Below are 22,354 nucleotides of genomic sequence, written 5' to 3' on the forward strand. Positions count from 1 at the left end.
TCCGCCAAATTAGAATTTGCAATTTACGTGAGATGGCTAGGAGATTTACATGCAAGTTAAAGTGAGAAACACTGCTCCCATATCATATTGCCTCAAAACAAAATGCTTATGTTTAGGCCTTTTTGAAAATAGCATCCTATGGGCATGCATGTGAAAGACTGGAAAGTCAGCCGAGGAGTACGGCAGAGGTTCTTCACCAAGACAGGCTTCAAGACAGACCTGTGATGCCCCTAAAGGAATATGGAAAGCAGGATGTTCACACGTATGGGATGTGCTTAGGGGGAGGAAGATAACTATGTTTGGTCCCCTGCTTAAGAGATGACATACAAAGGTTTCAGTTTCTAATGTAAGGACTAGTTAATGTGGGCTTGTACATGGTATATTCTCAGGTCCTTTCTGCCACCAGGTAGTCAAGAGACCTTGGAATGTGATAAGGAGCAGTTGGCTGGGTGGTGAATCCAAGATTACTCAGTCATTTGTACTCAGTGCTGAGGGGTAGCATTGTGCTGGTCACATGAAACTGCTTGCAAGTGGGGTCTCCTTAGGGACCCTGGAAAAGAATATTATTATCATCAGTTCTATCAGTCTCCTTGTTGTGACATCTGTAGACAGGAGGATTGCAGAACTGGGACCCCACTCCATTCTATTGAATTAAAACTTGCTTATAGAACTGCAGGGCTGAGGCTTAGTTCTGGTTCATGCAGGCTTCATCCTGGTGCTCAAATGACATTCCTAGACTTGGCCTCAGTGTTTCTGAGCTGGAGTCTGCTGTCCTGATGTGGGCTCAGCAACTTGAATTCCCCATCATGGAAAGAAACATGACTATAGCAGCTCCAGATTCGAAGTCTTAGCATTGGGTCACTGGATCTATGAGGGCCTGAGCTGGGCCATGGGTTTGTATTTGACTCAGTCACTGGTGCCAAAAACAAGTCATGTTCTGATGAGCTAATCCTGGAGCTAGAAGAGCAGTCAGGAGTTGAAGAAAGAGACTAAGGGAATCCCAGATGCTAATCTAATACTGCTCCTGAAACCAAGATAAAACCAGGGATGTGAGGCAGCCAAAAAATAGAGACCGAATAAGTACTGTTGGGATACGGCTTTGGACTCTCGGTTCAGACCTGTGCTAGATCCTAGCGTTGATTTCCAAGCTGTTGAATTCAGAAAGTTACTACCAACAAGCCCTGGTTTCTTATATAAAACAGATTAACAGTAAATATCATGAAAGAAATAACAACAGTGAAGCAAGTAAACACAGGGCATTTACTCATGGTGACAGCCATGAGGAGTTGTAAGAAGAATGAATACCAACAAATAGAGACTGGAAGAAGGCAGACATTTGGGTCATGTGTGAAATGTGGCCAGTATTAATATCCTTTTCCTGATCTCAGTGTACAGCCCATCTGATTAATAATCACCAGTGTGAAGGAGAATCAAGCTTTTCTGTAATATAGATTAAGGCTACCTTACGGTCATTGCATTTATGTTCGTCTTTAAAGTGGTTTTGGGTGTGCGTGTATGATATGCATATGTGTGATATGCATGCGTGTACATATGTGTGTGTGTGTGTGTGTGTGTGTGTGTGTGTGTGTGTGTGTGTGTAGGGGATACTCTTGCTGCAGCAGGCATGCAGAAGCCAGAGGACAGCACTGTGGGATCAGGTTTTTTCATTCTGCCAGGGTTAGCACCCAGGTTTGGGGGCTTGCTCAGCAAATGTCTTTACTTATAGAGCCATCCTGTTGGGCCTGCATTGGTCTGTTGTTGTTGACAGTGTTTCTCTGTATATGTAGCTCTGGCTGGAACTCACTTTGTAGAACAAGGTGGCCTCAAACAGAAATCTGTCTGCTTCTGCCTTCTGAGTGCTGGCATTAAAGTCATATGCCACCTACCACCTCCTGGCCTGATTTTGATTATTGAAAGGTTAACTTATTTTGGACTTTTTATTTTTTTACTTTTAGGTTTTTTGTTATTTCTTTGGTTTGTTTTTTCAAGACAAGGTTCTCTGTGTAGCCCTGGCTGTCCTGGAACTCACTCTGTCACTCTGTAGAGCAGGCTGTCCTCAAACTCGGAGATCTACCTGCCTCTGCCTCTCAAATGCTAGGCTTAAAGGCTCACACCACTACCCCTGGCTTTACCTTTAGTTTTAAATCACTTGTATTTGTGTATGTAAGTGTGCCTGTGTTGGGGTATGTGTACATGAGGGCAGGTGTCCTCAGAGACAAAAGGTGTCAGATGCCCTGGAGCTGAAGTTGAGGTAATTGTAAGCCCCTTGATGGGGGTGCTGGGTACTGAACACAGGTCATTGGCAAGAGCAGTATGCCCTCTTAACTGCTGAGTCATCTCTTTAGCCCCTAGGTTTTATTCTTCTCTCTCTCTCTCTCTCTCTCTCTCTCTCTTTTAGATATATTTCTTTATTTTATGTATATGAGTACACTGTAGTTGTACAGATAGTTGTGAGCCTTCATGTGGTTGCTGGGAATTGAACTCAGGACCTCTGCTCACTTCGGCCCCCTCACTCTGGCCCAAAGATTTATTTATTATTATATGTAAGTACACTGTAGCTGTCTTTAGACACACCAGAAAGGGGCATCAGATCTCATTACTGATGGTTGTGAGCCACCATGTGGTTACAGGGATTTGAACTCAGGACCTTTGGAAGAGCAGTCAGTGCTCTTACCCACTGAGCCATCTCACCAGCCCTTAGGTTTTATTCTTAAATAGTTATATTTACATTAATCAATAAAAAGATACATGGTGGGTAAATCATAAAAAAAGCTTTAGAAACAGGTAACAAATCCTTTCCTCATGACCCTTAATAACTCACATGGGCTCTCACAGAAGAAACTTAGAAACCACTACAGCTAGGGCAGTAGTAGACCACTGGGTAGTTTCTGAAAAGTAATGTAAAGTCATCAGTGTACATGTGGGTGAGTGTGTACGTGCATCTGTGCATGTGTGTGTGTGTTCATGGGTATGCAGGTATATATAGTGATATGTTTTGTAGGGTGCAGTATGGTGCAGTGGGAGGGGTGCCTTAGTGGACCCATGCTGAGGTATCCCTCCCCCCTTTAGGTACCAGTCATACAATGGGTATAGTATAAAATAGAGTTTATTTGGGGCCATGGGAAGGGGTGTTGAGAAAAGAGTAAGGGAAGAGAAAGAGGGGGGACAAAAAAGGGGAGAGAGAGAGAGAGAGAGAGAGAGAGAGAAGAGAGAGAGGAAGAAGAAGAAGAAGAAGAAGAAGAAGAAGAAGAAGAAGAAGAAGAAGAAGAAGAAGAAGAAGAAGAAGAGGAGGAGGAGGAGGAGGAGGAGGAGGAGGAGGTGGTGGTAGAGGAAGAGGAAGAGGAGGAGGAGGGAGAGGAGGAGGAGGCTGGCTAGGAACACATGGAAATGGGGAGGGGGAGGAAAGAGAGGGAGAAAGGGTTCAGAGGGGGTGCAGAGAGAGCAAAGAGAGGACAGTCTCTTTTCTAGTAAGCCAAGCCTGCCTGGTTGTTGCTAGGTAACTGTTGGGCGGAGCCTAGATGCTAGGAATCAACCACAATTTCAGTTTAGACTCTTGGCCCTTGGAAGTATCTTTACCCATGCATGAAAATGCTGTAACAGTCCATTCTCTGTAAGCTGACTTTAAAAATCAATTAGAAATACTTGGATTATTTCACAGTGAAACCTGAGTGAGGCTGACGATTAATTCAAGAGACCAGGTGGACTGTGAGGTCCTCCTAAATTCTACTGAAACTCTTGGAACTGGAAGCTGGTGTTGGCCAGACAGTGTTTCTAAGTTTATTCTAGCTCAAATCCCAGCACACAGGGAAGCCTAGTTCACTGTGGAGGTACGGAGGGTCTTCTGGGAATCTAGCAGACCAACCTGTGTTCCATTTCATAATACTGTCCTTCCCCATCTCCCACCGCGGCACCAGACAAAACTTAGAGAGTATGTGTCTCTCCAAAGACAGGATGGTGTTTTGGGAGGCCAGATCGCTCTGACCCTAGTCAAACATTTCCTTTGGAACTGAAGCAAACTGAAGCTGGAATAAACCTTAGAGATCATCTAGTTGTCTGGCCCTCCATATCTTACCAGAATTTAAAGGACACCACACACACACACACACACACACACACACACACACACACACACACACCTGTAATGGCAGAGCTGCATTTGTGCCCATGGTTATTGTCCCTATTGGAACATTTTACCCTAAAATATGATCTACTCCCCAACCTCTGCCATGAAGAACACACACGTACTACACACACACCACAATATGGAACTATCTTTGTACTAGCTAGCAGTTTGAATAGACAGCAGATTATATATATCAAGTCTAGTTCTGTTTTTATCACTGTTGCTCTGAGGTCTGAAAGTTGGATTCCATGTACAAAAGGCTCAAGAAAAGTTAACTGGTCTGTCTATGGTAGTGGTTCTCAACCTGTGGGTGGGTCTCAACCTGGGGATTGCATAGCAGATATTTACATTACAATTCATAACACTAGCAAAATTGTAGTTATGAAGTAGCAACAAAATAATTTTATGACTGGGGAGGGGCGGTCACCACAACATGAGGAACTGGACTAAAGGGTCACACCATTCAGAAAGTTGAGTACCACTGGTCTATGGTTTGCTTCCAGTAGTATATACAGTAGGCTATAAAATATGGTATAGAGAGAAAGCAATGTAGACACAGAGAATGGGATCCTTCCTGGGCACTTAGAAGACTCACACAGAACTGAAGATGTAAAACTATAATTCTAATACCTTCCTTATCTCTTCCACTGTCAAGACTACAAACACAGTTTCGAGAATTTGTATCATGAAGAGTTTGTGGAGAACTGCAAGCAAGTTTTTGTTACTACCAAGGAGTCAAACAGAACCTTTGAAATATTGGAAAGATTTGCTATAAAAGATCTTGATCTTGACACTGACAGTACTATAGCAGGTTCGGGGTTAGACTCCATTCTCAGGTAAGAAGTTCAGAAATCCTAGTTTATTTTACAGAACGAAAGCAAAGTGACCCAACTTTAATAGTGTGAACCTCCAAATGCAGAGTATCTGTCCTCCCCTTCCCCATAACTTCCTCTACAGCCCTGTGAGGGAAGACACCTCACAGAATGGCTTCCTAACCAAGTCAGCACCAATAGACGTATTAAACCAACAGACATGCTAGTGTGGAAGAAGGAAATCTTATGGACCTGCCCCTAGACACAGAACTACACACAACTGACTCCTGCTGAGAGAAGGAGAGTTCACCTTCCTCAAGGATGAGCCTTCCAGTTTGTTATCTAAGACCAAGTGGTGAGCCCTGAAATCATAAACATATATAAACATATAAACAACATTAAATCAGCGGGCTGCACTTATATATTTATGCATAAATATATATATATATATAAAACACAATAATTATAAAAGAAAAAGAGGCTACGAATTTAAGGGAGAGAGGGGCATAGAGAGGGAGGGGAAATGATGTAATTTTATTTTAATTTTTAAATGTTGCAAAAATGTAAATAAAAAATTAAGTTAAGAAAAGAGATAAAGGAAAAAAAAGATGTTGAAAGCCATGCTTCAGTTGGCGTGTTGGCGATCCCTCTGCTTTCTTGAAGCTTTTCTGTATTCCACATACTCCCTTCTGGTGTTCTCAAGATGAAAAGCCTCTATCAAAATTTGCTTAACTCATTCCTGAGAATTACGGAGTGACTGCAAGCAAAGGAAATCAAGGAACATGAATATGCTTGGATAGTATTGTGTCATTTACAAAGAGCGTCTACATCTATCACTATAAATTATATTAATATATTCACCAAGCACTTATTAAAATATAGACCATATCATATCTGGGTTGACAAGGAATCAAGATATTCTACATATCGCATGAGCTCCTTTTTGGTGTATCTGGTGTTCTGCACAGTACAGCCAACCCCCATATGTCTTTCCCCTATGGAGATCATAGTCGTCTGTGTACTCACAGGCACTGATGACAAGTTAACAGTGAGGAGCCAGAGCTGTCTGCAGTGTCCCCCCTTGTCTCATTTCTAAACAGGGGATGGCAGCTTACAGTACTTTGTTCATTCTCCTCCTTTGACACTCACTGGAGAATTTTGTGATTTGAAACACAGAAGCTGGCATGGGACAGGCTGCCTCTGTCGTTAGTGTCCCCCACTTAATACTCCCAGCACTCAGAGTGACCAGTGTGCTCTCTGGTGGTCCAGGTGCTCATGCTAAGAGGAAGACAATATATTTGGTTACCTCTGCATGATACTCAGCCACTGTCTTTAAGACCACCGGAGAAATATATGGGTTATGGTTAAACATGTTAGGCTTGGATAGGCAAACCCACAGAAGCACAGCGGTAGGGAGCAGCGGCTGAGAGATAGAGTGGGGACGGAGAGGAAGGTGGTTATTTGAAGGCACAGAGGTTTTATTTTGGACAGTGGACATGTTCTGAAGTTCAATAGCATTGATTTTTATATAACCTTGTATAATGGAAACCAGCCAATTGGGATCTTTAAAACTAAGGGGTTTTGGAGGGTGGGGAGTTGCTTTACAGATTATTTCTCACTTTCATTTATTATTATTGAATAGTTCATCATTCAAACGAATCTTGTTGTAATTGAAGAATTCAACTCAAACACAATAAAAACAATGATTACATAGTCTTTTTTAACTATATGAAAACACTTAGGGCTCTGTTTGCTTAACCACCTGGAACAGCGCTCTGTACTGTATGTTCCTGAATACCGCGTGTAAGTCAGTAGAAGAATGTTCTTTGTTCTAAGTTACAAAGCATGGGTTCAATACCAACTTTATTTTCTTTACTTATCTCTTTCTGTCTCTTTCAATTAGGGCCCTCTGTGTGGCCCTAGCTAGCCTCAAACTCACTATGTAGTCTGGTCTGGCCTTAAACTTCTGGCTATATTCCCATCTCTGCCTCCTGACTAATGAAATTACAAGCATGTGCCACGACACCAGGTCATAGATCAATCTCTTATCAGTAGGGTTTTTTTTATAATAATGTTTCCATTTGTTTTTGAGAGGGCGCCATGATCTCTGGTTATGCAAATGCATCCACCACACCTGTATTTATCCTCATTGATTTGACCTGTGTGGTGCACACACAGTTTCAGACTCACAGACACTACATGAACACAAGGGCTAAACCCCCTGCCTTGACGACATTTGGTCCTAGACACAAGGACTACTCACATGTGTGAAGAGTGTGCAGTATGTTCCACATCTTCAAGGGCCAATGGAGCACTGTGGAACCTTGACAAGGGGCCAGCTGATAGAGTGAGGGGAAGCCCTAGGTGACAAGGTGATGCTTGGGTAACTAACAGAAGTAAGTAAGGCAACCAGCTATGCAAACATGGCATGCAAGAACATTCCAGACAGAAGTAATTGTAAATACAGAAGCCCTGGGGCTAAAGAAAATGGCAAAGATGCCAGGCAGCAGCACTCTACCACTGAACTATACCCATGGGCATTTTTCTCTCTTCTCTTCTCTTCTCTTCTCTTCTCTTCTCTTCTCTTCTCTTCTCTTCTCTTCTCTTCTCTTCTCTTCTCTTCTCTTCTCTTCTCTTCCCTTCCCTTCCCTTCCCTCCCCTCCCCTCCCCTCCCCTCCCCTCCCCTCCCCTCCCTTCCCCTCCCCTCCCCTCCCTCACTCCCTCCTCCCCGCCTCTCTTTCTTTTTCTGAAACAAGGTCTCACTAAGTTATCAAAATGGCCTTAAACTTGTGATCTTCCTGCCTCAGCATCCCAAGTAGCAGAGGTTACACATCAGCACCACTAATCCTAGCTAATATACACCAATCTATCATGATCTCCAGTGTAAGAAGATGGTATAAGTCTGTGAACCCAGCACTGGGAAGGCTGAAGGAGGAGGATCAGGAGATCAAGATAATCCTTGGCTACTTAGAAAGTTTGAGGCCAGCATGAGTAACTCGAAGCCCTATCTCAAATGTAAAATAACTTTTAAGTCACAAGGTCTCCATCATGATATTCCCAGGCTTAAGGTGCCTCTGCATACACAGAAACGTTCACTAAAATAAAATAAAATAAAATAAAATAAAATAAAATAAAATAAACCTTAGACCACTCACCTGACACCTGACACATGAGCTGGGTGGGGGTGGCCTTTAATCCCAGCAGTCAGGTGGCAAAGGCAGTTGGATCTCTAAGTTCAAAGACAGCCTGTTTAACAGAGTGAGTTCCAGGACATCCAGAGCTAAACACTAAACAGAGAAACCCTGTCCTAAAAGTGGGGAAAACCCCATGGAAAAGCACCAAGACAAGCTCTTGCCAGAACACAGACTGTTGTTTATGTAGAGCTATCAGTTACCACACACTGGCAGAGGCTCAGCACTTAGCAAGTTAGCGGCAACTCCAGTTCTGTGGGGCTCAGGATTGATGAGTGTTCTTGGCATATGGGCACTCCTGTTCTTCGTTCTTTTCCAATGGAATTCATAAGTCAGCAAGGACAACTTGGCAGTGGTTAAGTATGCAGAGTGGGCAGACAGGACAGTGGGCTGGGTTTTCTCCCTTGGCCTGGAGCCCTTGACCATGCTTGAAGTTCATGTCCAACAGCCCTCTAATCTACCCAGAGGAGCCTTCCAAAGTTACTAAGTCTTTGCTCTCCTGATTTCATGTCTTACAAAACTACAACTCAAAGGAGAGATGACTCCTACAAAGTCAACTGAAACCTACTAATTTAGGCCAGAGCGTCACATATTTTAGAGGGAAACATTACCCAGGAAATCAAATCAATCTCTCTCTCCCTCCCCCCCCCCCCACCTCTCTTTCAGTATTTGAGCTTACTGCATACCCTTCTATTTTTCAGAATCAATTCCCTTCCAACTTGTAAGTCCATTTTGCTCTTGTCTGGGGAACGCGGCTGTGGGAAGTCCACACTGATTGCCAACTGGGTCAGTAATTTCCAAAGCAAACACCCTGGAGTGCTGATGATCCCATACTTTGTGGGCAGTACGTGTGAGAGCTGTGACATCATGTCTGTGATCCACTACTTCGTCATGGAGCTTCAGCACAGAGCCAACGGTAACCAGGCCAGCCTTATGGGCAGAAAGTGAAGACAAGTCCCCTGCTAGTCTCTCTGAACTCCACTTTTACTTTATATAAATACCAACAAGACTGCTTTAAACACCTGCCATCTCGCTTGTCAAACTAAAGCCAGAAAGTTCCTAAGACCAGAAAACAATTGGTTTTGATTTAAAAAAAGTATGACTCTTACTATAAAAAGGAAACCCATTAAAGATGTGTTATTTCCCATGAAAGGTAAAATAGCGACCCAAAGGATAATAGCATCATTGTTTAAAGCATCAGCTGAATTAGAAATGAGCAGTTGTTGCTCTTGTCCTCGGGCCTGGCATTCTCTTGTTTTGATCTAAATCCCCTATGGCCTCACCCATATGTCCTGCATCTCCCTCCCTAGAGCCTCTTTCTCCTTCTTCCCATGTAATGGTCTACTAGGTATCTCTTAAATGAGTACTGGGCACCATTCCTCCCTATGGTCAGCCTGGAGAGATCAGATTCTTTCTTCCCAGAGGCACTGCCTGAAAGGCTCATTTCTTCTGCCTTGGACTAGAACAGTGGTTCTCAGCCTTCCTAATGCTTCAACCTTTTCATACGGTTCTTCATGCTGTGATGACCCCCAACCATGAAGTTATTTTCATTGTTACTACATGCCTGTCATTTTGCTACTCTTGTGAATCATAATGTAAATATCTCCTATTCATGATATCTGCTGTGTGATCCCTGTCAAAGGGTCATTTGATTCCCAAAAGGGTTCCTACCCACAGGTTGAGAACTGCTGGGCTAGAGACAGGGGAAGAATGAAAACTGTACACCTCTCCCTCCAGAGCTGGGGCCTGGGCTCCCACTGCCATCGGTTGGTAAGAAGTTGGCCACATAAGCTATCAGGCAGGTTTGGAAGGGATGGTGTTGGAACAGGTAGCCTTCTCTGCTACACTCTTTGGGGACATCTTTCTGGGTGACTTTTAGGGACATCTCACTAACCATATAGAAATCAGAAGAAAATGTATTCTAGGTACAGGGGAAAGCCGAAGGAACGATACAGCTCCTGAGCTGGAAACACAGTGGGATGAGCTGGAAATGGACAAGGGATGGATGGAAGAGTCTATCAGACACAAGAGGGAGTGAGGGTGGGGCTGCTGCAGATGGGAGGGGCTCTATGGGGCAGAGTACCAGATGTGGAGTCTGTTGAATGCAGGGAGAGGCCAGGGTAGAGTTTGGAGCACTGAAGTGACATGACTTGATTCCAAATCAATCTGATATGTGGGGAACGGACATAGCGAAGCAAACTTGCAGACAGGGAGGGACACTTACTATTGAGATGGTCCTAGCAAGACGATCAACATGTTGCTTAAGGGCAATAGAAGTGGGGAGGAGCTGTGTTTAGGTTGAGAATTTGCTGAGAAATTGGATGTAAGTTAAAGGAAGTGGGGGAACACTCCCATCTCTGGGCTTTAGGGAACAAAATGAAAGGCAAGGGCTGTTGACAGAAACAGGCAGTGCCAGTGTAGTGGCAGGCAGGTTGGAGGAAGTCAGGATGTGTGATGTTTGAGATGCAAGGTGTGCTGTGCCAGTAATAGTGACAGTCATGATGTGGGCTGTGATGGTAGCAGTCATGGGTGTGTGTGTGTGTGTGTGTGTTGTGCTTCATGCTGTCCTGGGAGCCTGAGAACCTGTGCCATACTTACTGGTCCAGTGTGTTTGGTTTCAGACCCTGGGACAAAGCACTGAGGTGCATATTTTACAAACCACAGCAGACCTGACCCCCAGGTTCTCCCAGCATCCCTCACTTTCTACCTGGCAAACTCTGCCCCTAACCCTGAACTTTCCAGCCCCGAGCCTGGGCTATCCTTCCCCCAGAGGCTTCTTCCTATATAATCCAGTCTCTCTCTCTCTCTCTCTCTCTCTCTCTCTCTCTCTCTCTCTCTCTCTCTCCCTCCCTGTGTGTGTGTGTGTGTGTGTGTGTGTGTGTGTGTGTGTTCCCATGCTTGCTTCCTTGGGTAAGTTTTAACTCTGTGTAGCTTGGTTCCTATCTGTTCTTTGATCGTTTTGAGATAGGTCTCCTATAGATCTGGGCAGTCTCAAGTTTTCTATGTAGCCGAGGATGGCCTTGAAATGCCCATCTCTCCTTCCCAAGTGCTAGGATCACAAGCCTGGCACGCCCAGCTTTGTTTCTCTATTAGTAAAATGAGGATTTTAAAGGAAAAGTACCCTCAAGCATTTAAAGAATTAACTAGGATAAAGTAAAAAAAGACAAAGGTGGTCAGTGCAGGTCCTGACATCCAGAAAGCCCTGATAAACATTAGCAGTTACCATTGCTGTGCTCCTGCTGAGTATGTGGGCATTCGTATGCATCTGACTGCCCACTGGTGACAGTCGGTGCACCTCTCTACCTGTGAGTGCTTCTAGGTCCCAAGTAAGTCTGAGGGGTCCCTCAGTGACTTTGGATACATTCATACCTTCCACACGCTGCCTGGTGGGTCTCTATGAACCTTGGTGGGGGGGGGGGGTGTATGGCTTCGGTTCTCTTTGCTTGCACTCCCTGGGTCTGTAAAGTAGGTGAAATAGGCAGAGGCAGGTGTGACTGTCTCCATCCGCCTCCTGGTCCTATTCTGGCTCATCCCCAAGGTGTTCATTTCGGCTAGGCAGCTAGCTGATGATGTAAGCTCAGCTGAACACACCCAATTATGATTTTATTCCCAAGGTGAGTTGTTATTTTAAAGGGGTTCAGAACACTCCTAATAAAAACAAGCTGCTATTGTCTTTCAAACAAGTAGCTTTTTAGCCTGGCAGCAGTAGGCAGAATTCAGGAAAGCCAACGAATCAAGGACACTTCTCCATGAGAGAGCACCCATCCTTATGGTGGAGGCTCAATAAAAGAGGCTTTGGGCTTGTCCCACAGTTCTGGCGCCCCTTTTTACAAGCTGGGTGATCTTGAGCAGTTTACTCAAGCTCTTTAACCATTTCTCCCCTGTAACCTTCACACACACACACACACACACACACACACACACACACACACACCCGTAAAACCTCCCCCCTAAGGCCATGAGATTGGAAAGACAAAGCTTGTGAAGAGTTGACAATGGTACCTTCTGGCTCTCCACAGCTACTGCTATTTTGCTGCTGTTGGAGGGAAAACAAAACCAGCGGGTGCACCAGTGAGGGAAACGGTGATGTGCCCACCCGTTTCATGATCAAGCAGAAGAAGAGTCTGCTGCCGTGTGACCACTGCAGCCCTATTAGGTCGGAATGGTGTGGGGCATGGTCAGGGCTGCCTGTGCTCCCCAGCACAGCTGGCTTCTGGGATGAGGTGGAAGTGGGCGCAGGGGGCAGAGCCGCTGTTGAGAGAGTGCAGCTGCGCACTGCAGATTCAGCTACTCTGCGACTCAGTTTCCTGTGGCCCCGCCTCCTCAGCCACAAGCATTTCTTTCTCCATGAGATGCGAGAAGCAGGGGCCCTTCCCCCTTTGAGACACCAAATACCATGACATATTCCTGCCAGGACAAAGAACGTGGTGAGGAACTGCCACTGTCGGGGGCACTCCTGACTTCCTAGTCCCCTCTTCTGCCATGCTAGCAGCTGGCACCTAGTCTGAGACACTCTTTGTAGAGTCCAGCTTTCTCTTGATGCAGTTCCTTCCTTGGCACCGTGTTTCTTAGAACTGAATGGCACTCCTAGAAGGCGAGTTCTACAGAATGAAGGCTCCTGAGCACCAGGCATCCTGTTAAGGGCTTCATGGTTTCCGGGCTTCCATCAGCATTAACACCCTGACATCCAGACTGCAGGCCACCATTGGTGGGACAGAGTCTGAGCTCTGGCTTTTCACTCTGAAGTCTTTGTCCTCCATACTTATTGTGTAGCCTTCTAGAGGGGGAAAAAAACTTCTCTCAGCCTTTTGGAAGATTCCTTCTTGGTCCTCACCCAACATTGGCTCTCAGGAGAGGTTGCCTTTGAGTTGGTGCTATGGAATAAGCGGGAATGGGCAGAAAGCCTCAGGGGGACTTGCCCTCACTTGTGTCCTGGGCCAAAATCACTTCCTAGCCTGACTTCTTGTCCTTGGCTCCACAAGTTGGGATTCTTTGGCGTTGAGCCATCACCTCAGGCCCCTTTACGTCCCTCAATAGTCTCTAGTGGTGACATACTTGTCACTCATGGGCCACCCCTCTGTAAGAGAGTGGAGCTCTGCCTGCCTGACAGCCAGTGTGGCCCTAGCCCCGTGTGTGTGGTACTTCATGTGGATGGCTCCCTCCAAGTACCGTGAGCTTACCCTGTCTGGTCTTCCAAGTGACTTAGAAAGGTCCCAAGATTCTGTGTTTTAATGTTTGTCTTCCTCTGCAAGCCCTGTGAGTTCAGAAAGTAGGTCTACTTTATTGTTTACTGATAAACCTGGTGCCTGGAACAGGCATAGAAGACTCCCAATAAATCTGTGCTGAGTGATGACCTCCAACATACATGAACACTAAGTCTGCCTTGGAGATATTAACATTTAAGTCGGACCTTTAATAGAGACAGGTTGACTCTTATCAAACAGAGAGAAATGTTTGGGATCATTTTCCAGTATCATCATGCTATCACTTTCTTGAACATCGTTTTGAGGAGAAATAGTTATACTCACTAAACTGTCTTATGCTTGGTGCTTTTCTTCATGTGATGACTGTGCATGAGACTCCCATAGCCTGGGCTGGAGAGATGGCTGAGCGGTTAAGAGCACTGGCTGCTCTTCCAGAGGTCCTGAGTTCAATTCCCAGCAACCACATTGTGGCTCACCACCACCTGGAATCTGATGCCCTCTTCTGGTGTGCAGGCATACATGCAGATAGAGCACTCATATACAATCAATCAATCAATCAATCAATAAAATCTTAAAACAACAAAACAATCTTCCATAGCCTTTGGACTATTGGGGGTGTGGACACAGGAGGATCACTGGAGCTCACTTGTCAGTTTGTATAGCAACATTTGTGAGTTCCAATTTCAGAGAGAGACTCTAAATAAATAAATAAATAAATAAATAAAATCTTAAAACAACAAAGCAATCTTCCATAGCCTTTGGACTATTAGGGGTGTGGACACAGGAGGATCACTGGAGCTCACTGGTCAGTTTGTATAGCAACATTTGTGAGTTCCAATTTCAGAGAGAGACTCTACCTCAAAATCTTAGGTGGAAAGAAATTGAGACTGCCAGACATTTACCCCAGCCCCTCCCACATATGTGTATGCCCATATGAAACATGTACGAATACCACACATAGCATCTTTATATGAAGTCCTGAAAATGTATTGGAGACATCAGGTGACAGATAGCACCACTACTTTGGACCTGAATGTCTTGAGGAAGCCGGCCAAGTGTGTGCCAGCCACACAGCTGGAGTGGCGGCCATCCGCCACATCTGAGCATTGATGGGAACGTTTTGACCTAATCTGAAACTTCTGTATTGTAGGTCCCCAGCTTGAAATGGATTTCCTTAACGAGGACTCAAATGTCTTGGTCTTTTCACTTCTCGTAGAAGTGTTCATGGCCGCCATAAGCTTAAAGCCATGCATCCTGGTACTAGACGGGATCGAAGAGCTGATCGGTATCTATGGGATTTCAGGTCAGAAGGTAACAACTCTTAAAAACAACACTTAATTTTATAAAGGAGAAGACCCCATTACTTGGGGTGTATATAATACAGTTCTCTTGTGTTGTGTTTCCAGGTTTGTCTGTCGTTGATTTTAATTATGGCTTTATGTGTTAGTAGTCAGATGCGGACATGCCGTTTACTATGGGGCTGGCATCGTGCTAGGAGCTTTAAATGTATCAGCGTGTTCTTTTTGGCTCAGGACCAAAGGTCTAGCGTGTTCACAGCCACTCCGAAAGAGACTACTCAGTGCCCCTGGTTGGAGAGAGGACAGAGAGATGTTAGGTTATCCAAGTGTTGTCTAATTAAATGGCAGAATCGGAATCCAGACCTAGAGGGCCAGTGAGATGGCTCAGTGGGTAAGGGTGCTTACTGCCATGGCTGACAACCCCAAGTTCAATACCTGGGGTCCACATCATAGTAAAGAACCAATTCCCAAAAGTTATCCCATGGCACCTGCCTGCACATACACAGGTGCACACAAAATAAATAAATGGAAATGTAATACAAATTTAAACAATCAAGAAAGTATCATATTAGGTATATCATGACAGTTTTCCTGCAAAAGTAACAATTCTTTGCTATGTAACACAAGGTCTTCTTATTTTATTAAGAGGTCCAAATTGCCTTTATTAGATGCTTTTTTTCCTGATTATTGCTGTAGATTATTCTTCAGAAGAGAGTCCAGATTTGCACTATTAGATTCATCACAGATGAATCTGTCAAATGTGGCTCCATTCTGTGTGAATTTGTATTTTTTTTTTTTACTACCAAATGGTTCTCTGTCCAAGTTACCCTCACTGTACTCACATGCAATCGCTCTGAACATAATTTTAAGGTTTTTGAAGTTTTCCAATGTCTCCAATAGGCGAAAGATTTCTCCTGGCTGCCACGCTCCCTGCCTCCGCACTGTAAATTCATTCTGAGCAGCGTCTCCTCCAGTCTGTCCTGCAAGTTGCTGTGTGCCCGCCCTGACGTGAAGATCGTGGAACTCAACAGCATCGGGGACGAAGACACCAAGTTCAACATCTTCAGACAGCACCTTTCCCCTGCCGACCAAGAACGCTTTGGGCAGAGCAAGCCCATTTTGAGGAAGAAACCAAACCTGAGCTCTCTGAAGCTCGCAATCATCGCCAGCGAGCTGCAGGAGTGCAAAATCTACCGCAATGAGTTCCAGTGTCTCCGGGAGTACTTGGAGGTCGCCTCTGTGCAGGAGCTCTGGGAGTTGATTCTGAAGCGCTGGGTTGAAGATTATAGCTGGACTTTGAAGCCTAAAGACACAACTCTAGACACCGTGATTTCAGGTGTGTCATAGCTGATTTCAGATGGACCTCTGTCCTAAAAGTGCCTCCTTTATGGCTCCAAGAGACTTGTTTGTCCCAGTTTCTCGGTTGTCTGTCTCTGCTGCCCCCTGCTGGTACAGTCCCTCATCCTCACCAAGGACAACCTTGTTTTGTTTCTGAGACAGGGTCTCTCTATGTAGTTCTGGCTAGAACTTGCTTATGTAAGCTGGACTCAAACTCACACAGCTCCATCTGCTTTTACCTCCCGAGTTCTGGGACTAAAAGGGTGTGCTATATACCTTGGCTCTTCTGGCACCTGGATGCCTGATTTCCTCTTCGACTTTCTCCTAGACCTTTCTCAGTTCGGTAACAGCTCTTTCCTTCCTAGTTGGGGTAAAACAAACAAACAAACAAGCAACATCGTTAGCTCATCTTATGAGTCTGTTGTTTGTGGTGAACAATTTATTCTACAGTGTGTTTAAGATAGTCAAGACGCAGGCTTTTGAAAGCTTTTATTCTCTCCAGCCACTGTCTGTGCAGTGGGCCTCTGATATCTGATTTGAATCTTGCTTTCCTCGTTTTGTCTCTACTGCATCTCAGTCTCCTTTCAGAACATGGAAACCTAGATTGGAATGCAGTTGGAGAGGTGGAAGAATACAGGATACATTGATTACTGTGGTACTACATTGTCCCTCACAGTTTTCTGCTCTACCGTTTGCATTTCTATCAGGAAAGTGGATTTTAAGATGGAAGTGAGGTCCCCTAGAAGAGTTGCAAAGGCCATTGATCCATTCTATCTAACTACACCCCCAGGACTGCACAGGAAAGCCCTTGGCTCCTTCCCGCAATGGCGGCTGCTTCTCCAGCACTGGCCCGCAGTCCTGATGGGTCTAGTGAGCTCCAAAGCCACAGGGCTAGGAAGAGCTGGATAGAGTTCAGTCCCGTTTAGGGGAAGCTTCATCACCTTGGCTTCAGATGTGCCTTTAATTGGAGGCTGTAGGTAGTGTGGATCACTTCAGTTCACGAGTGGCAGGGGACCATGATGCCTGTCTTCACTGGGATCAGAAGGATCTCTCCAGCTGGCAGATCTTAAAAGCCAGTGATAGGACAGAAGCTTAAGGGCCCTTGGATGGTGTTGGAGTGTGTGGCCCTTCTCCAAGAGAAGCTCCTGACCTAGCAACCTGCACTGGGCAGATTGCTTAGCGTGGAGACCAGGAAGCCTGCCCATTTGTCCCCGGTGTTAGATATGACCGTCAATGGTGGGTGACACCTTGGGTTCTGAAGGCAGACTGAATTCAGATCCCCTCTCAGCACTTTGTTCTGAGTGACTTTGGGTAAGTTATTCAACCTGCCTGCACTCCTTCCTTTGGCCATTACAGTACTTAACTGGTTGGAGGAGGGAGGGTGTTTCCTGGTGCAGTGGATCCCCTACTTCCGCTGACTCGCTCTCTTGCATTCTGTCTTCCCACCCCACCCGCTCCGTGGCTGCCTAGGGCCGAGTGGCTGGGTAGTGGACGTGCTGTGTTTGCTCTGCATCTCTCACTGCGGGCTGGCTGAGGATGAACTGCTCCAGCTTTTGGACACGATGGGCTACAGGGACCACCACAAAGTGACAGCGGTGCACTGGGCAGCCTTCCGCCAAGCCACCAAAACCTGGATCCAGGAGAAGCCCAACGGTCTCCTCTACTTCCAGCACCAGTCCCTAAGGAATGCGGTGGAGCACAAGCTGCTGGGTGAGAAGCTGACTCTGTGAAAATGCTTTAGGGGTCAAGGGAGGAGGAGAGCCACATTCACAGGGTTTCTCTAGCAGAAATGAGCAGACATGCAGGACAGCTGTTGCCCACGTTAAAGGAGACCTGAGTCTCAAGGAGGGCTGAGCACCCCAGGGGTTATTCCTTCATGGAGTGGACTTGAGTTTTCCTTCCAGAAAGTTACCATGGCAGCAGCAGCTGCTGCTGCTTCTGCTCTTCCTCCTCCTCCTCCTCCTCTTCCTCCTCCTCCTCCTCTTTTTTTTTTTTTTTTTTCACAAGGTCTGGAACTTGCTCTATAAACCAGTCTGGCCTCAAACTCAGAGATCTGCCTGCCTCTGCCTCCCAAGGGCTGGAATCAGAGGGTGTGATCCACTGTTGCTGCCACTACCACCACCACCTAGCTCACCATAGCATCTTCTAAAAAACGATCTCATTTTAATTACAAGCAATTAGTTTGGGATCTCACAGAACTGGTAAGATCATATGCAGAGTGTTTAACTCTTTTCAGAACTCCATTTCTCACTTTCAAAATAAGAATAGTGATGATATTTACACTGAGAGTGATGGGAGCTCATGCAAATGCAGACTCTCCTGGGTTGTCCTGATGATCGCCATGGCAGCCATTTGAATGACAGTTCTCTAATACCTGTTTGGGAACATATGACTGAATGGCCATGCAACATTCAAGATGATTTTCCTCTGGCAGTTCCTGACCTGGACTAGCGTTTCAGGCCCCCAGTCCACAGACAGGCATAATGAACCCTTGTTCTCTTAAGCCACTGAGATTTGCAGCTGCCAGTCGAATGTATTCTAACCTCCCATGAGTCATAGTAGTGCACCAAGGTTGAAGGCTAAGTCTGTCGAGGCTAAGTCTATGCTGCACTTTGTTTGCACAGATGATGCTGGGGTCAGACCTCTCCCTGCATCTCATACGTAGCTGGAGGAGAGCAGTTACCCAATCTGTCTGGCTTTAAGTAGCTTCGCTTGACATATGAGGATTCATAGTCCTGTCTTCCTCATGAAGTTATTCTGTAAAATGACAAAATGGAATGTGGTGTTATCTACAACATCCCGCAGCCCCCTCCTCTTCCATGAGTGCTGGGCATTGACTCCAGGGCCGTGTGTGCTCAGTATACACATGCTCTATCAGTGAGATACCCACCAGACCAGCCTCAGATGTTGGTGATTTTAGCCTTTGTGTTTAACGCTTCCAAGTTTGGGACTCGGCATGTTATTTACCCCATTTGTTTTTCTTTCACTTCTTACCTTACTTTCTCAGTGTAACACCCACAAAAATGCCTTTGCCATACAGCGAGGGAGGGGAGTTGTCATTTTTTTCCCCCATGGGTCTCATATGCATTGCTTTGCCACCAGAGCATATGGGCACACCTTTGCCTAAGTAGGACAAACTCTCTCCAGATGTGCGGGTGACTTGGAAATGATTTCAGCGCAAATGCAGAAGGCTGAGCAGTGGGTTCTCCTTGGTTACAGTTTTTATGATAACCTGGGCTCGGTGTGCCATCTAGTGTGCACTCCATTCATCTTGCAAGAGTGCCAAGGGGGGAAAAAAAGTAAAAAGTTTTGATTTTCAAGGATAGATATCAGTCAGCAGCTCTGGGCTTTTAAGAGGCTTGTTTCTGAGTGGCACAGTCTGTCAGAACCACCCTGTTTTGGGGACGAACATGAAATAATTTAGCTTTAGCTCCACGTTCCCATTTGCTTGCTGAGTAACCACTGGGCCCTTAGGAGGTCAGGAAGAAGAATCGGGTCTCCAAAACGCTCAGCTCACATGGGAGCGAGTGCTTGTTCAGGCAACAGCCATGGTGTGTACTCAAAATGGAGAAGTGGGGCTTGAGAGATGTCTTAGTGGTTAAGAGCCGTGGCTGCTCTTCCAAAAGGACCTGGCTTTGACTCCCAGCAGCCACTGGCTGTTGTGACTTCAGTTCCAGGAGACCTGATGTCCCTTTCTGACCTCCATGGACTCTGCACACATGTGGTATACAGACATCTATGCAGCCAAAACACCATGCACATAAAATAAGAATAAATAATATTTTTTATTTCTAACCACCTTCCTATTCCTTCTATGCTGCCGCCCTCCAATTTGATTATTTTTCTAAGTGTACGATTGTGTGTGTGCGCGTGTATTCTCTTTTCTTTCTTTTTTTAAAAATTTATTTTATGTATGTGAGCACACTGGAGCTGTCCTCAGACACACCAGAAGAGAGAGTGCATCGGGTTCCATTACAGATGGTTGTGAGCCACCATGTGGTTGCTGGGAGTTGAACTCAGGACCTCTGGAAGATCAGTCAGTGCTCTTAACTGCTGAGCCATCTCTCCAGCCCTCCCATTTGAGTCTTCAAACAAACAAACAAACAAACACCCCAAGAAAGTAGGAAAGCAGTCCAAAGTGTTTCTTTGTGGGAGTTGGGGAGGAAAACTCAGTATGAAATGTCCATACACTTACCCCTAATCATAACTATAAATACTTTCTGGAGGAAAACAGAATGTTGCATAAGATACTTTTTTTGGTCATGTATATGTGCATTTGTGACTGTATGTTTGCATGGGTGTGTGCAGGTGTGCATGCATGGGTGTGTATACATGTGTGCAGAGGCCAGAGGTTGCTGTGATTCCAGCTGAGCCACCTCAGCTGCCTGCTGTTTGTGCGGATGCTGGGGAATCAACTCCAGGCCTCAGCTTTGTTCCGCTGGAACTTTCCCACTGGGCCACTCCCCCAGCCCTGTACCAGCCACTTTCAAAGATACCAAGATCTTTCCAAAGATACAGAGTGTTGGGATTGTGTTTTCTTCCCCAATCATAGCAACAGAGTTGCTATATTTTGTGGTTGTATTCTCATACGGGAAAGAAGCCAGAACTGTGAGGCTGTAATTGGTTTTGAAACAGGTGTAAGCACTCCGGTGAGAGAGAGCAATCCTAATGTGGCCCAGAACAGCATGAATCACAAGAAGGCACATTTCCACCAGGTCTTGATGAGGTACTTCCAGCGGCAAACCATCTTCTGGAGGGTGTATCAGGAGCTGCCCTGGCACATGAAGATGAGCGGGTATTGGGAAGGCCTATGTAACTTCATCACGAACCCCAGGTGAGTCCTGCTATCTGCTAGCTTTCTATGGAACCTTGATGTCACATTAGCAACAAGGCTTCTCTGAGTAGCATGCTCATTTATGCGTGTGTGGAAACTTAGTGTGGAATCCACTTTCTTTTCTCTTCTCTTCTTTTCTTTTCTTTTCTTTTCTTGTTGTCTTCTTTTTTTAAAATTAATTTAATTTAAAAATTTATTTACATTTCAAGTGTTATCCTCTTACCCGGTTTTCCACCCATCCCGGAAACCTCCATTTCATCTCCCCTCCCCCTGCTTCTAGGAGGGTGTTCCTCCACCCACCCACCCACTCCCACTTCCCCACCCTCAGTACCCCTACACTGAGGCATCTATCAAGCCTTCATAGGACCAAGGGCCTCTCCTCCCATTGATGCCTGACAAAGCCATTCTCTGCTACATATGCAGCTGGAGCCATGTGTATTCTTTGGTGGCTTAATCCCTGGGAGCCAAGCCACTTAATCCCCAAGTGGGACAGTTTCTGGATGGTCTTTCCTTCAGTCTCTGCTCTACACTTTGTCTCCATATTTGTTCCCATGAGTATTTTGTTCCCCTTTCTAAGAAGGACTGAAGAACCACCCTTTGGTCTTCCTTCTTCTTGACCTTTATGTGGTCTGTGAATTGTATCTTGAGTATTTGGAGGTTTGAGGCTAATATCCACTTATCAGTGAATGCATACCATGTGTGTTCTTTTGTGATTGGTTTACCTCACTCAGGATGATATTTTCTAGGTCTATCCATTTGCCTAAGAATTTCATGAATTCATTGTTTTTAATAGCTGAGTACTCCATTGTGTACATGTACCACATTTTCTGTATCCATTCCTGTGTTGAAGGACATCTGGGTTCTTTCCAGCTTCTGCATATTATAAATAAGGCTTCTATGAACATAGTGGAGCATGTGTTTTTGTTATATATTGGAGAATCTTTTGGGTATATGCCCAGGAGTGGCATAGCTGGGTCCTCAGGTAGTACTATGTCCACTTTTCTGAGGAACCGCCAGACTGATTTCCAGAGTGGTTGTACCAGCTTGCAATCCCACCAACAATGGAGGAGTGTTCCTCTTTCTCCACATCCTCGACAGTATCTGCTGTCACCTGAGTTTTTTATCTTAACCATTCTGGCTGATGTGAGGTAAAAATCTCAGGGTTGTTTTGATTTGCATTTTCCTGATGATTAAGGATGTTGAACATTTCTTTAGGTGTTTCTCAGCCCCTTGAGTTTCCTCATTGAGAATTCTCTGTTTAGTCCTGTTCCCCATATTTTAATAAGGTTATTTGGTTCTCTGGAGTCTAACTTCTTGAGTTCTTTGTATATATTGGGTATTAGCTCTCTATCAGATGTAGGATTGGTAAAGATCTTTTCCCAGTGTGTTGGTTGCCATTTTGTCATATTGACAATGTCCTTTGTCTTACAGAAGCTTTGCAATTTTATGAGTTCCCACTTGTCAATTCTTGATCTTAAAGCATAAACCATTGGAGTTCTGTTCAGAACTTTTCCCATCTGCCCATGTGTTCCAGACTTTTCCCCACTTTCTCTT

General features: G+C 45.3%; 1 protein-coding gene across 2 annotated transcripts in view; it reads left to right on the forward strand.

The window, feature by feature from the left end:
* LOC110303963 (tetratricopeptide repeat protein 41) overlaps positions 1–22,354 on the forward strand; it is a 72,613-nt gene that overhangs the window by 9,472 nt on the left and 40,787 nt on the right. For both annotated transcript variants that reach the window (XM_029482185.2, XM_021175204.2), the window contains exons 3-8: positions 4,779–4,959; positions 8,828–9,042; positions 14,481–14,641; positions 15,529–15,964; positions 17,437–17,676; positions 20,602–20,800. In XM_029482185.2, coding sequence (XP_029338045.1) covers positions 4,779–4,959; positions 8,828–9,042; positions 14,481–14,641; positions 15,529–15,964; positions 17,437–17,676; positions 20,602–20,800 — 1,432 coding nt within the window. The remainder of the gene's footprint in view (positions 1–4,778; positions 4,960–8,827; positions 9,043–14,480; positions 14,642–15,528; positions 15,965–17,436; positions 17,677–20,601; positions 20,801–22,354) is intronic.

Source organism: Mus caroli, unplaced genomic scaffold, assembly GCF_978045245.1.
Source record: "Mus caroli unplaced genomic scaffold, Mus_caroli_1 scaffold_9, whole genome shotgun sequence".
Lineage (NCBI taxonomy): Eukaryota > Metazoa > Chordata > Mammalia > Rodentia > Muridae > Mus > Mus caroli.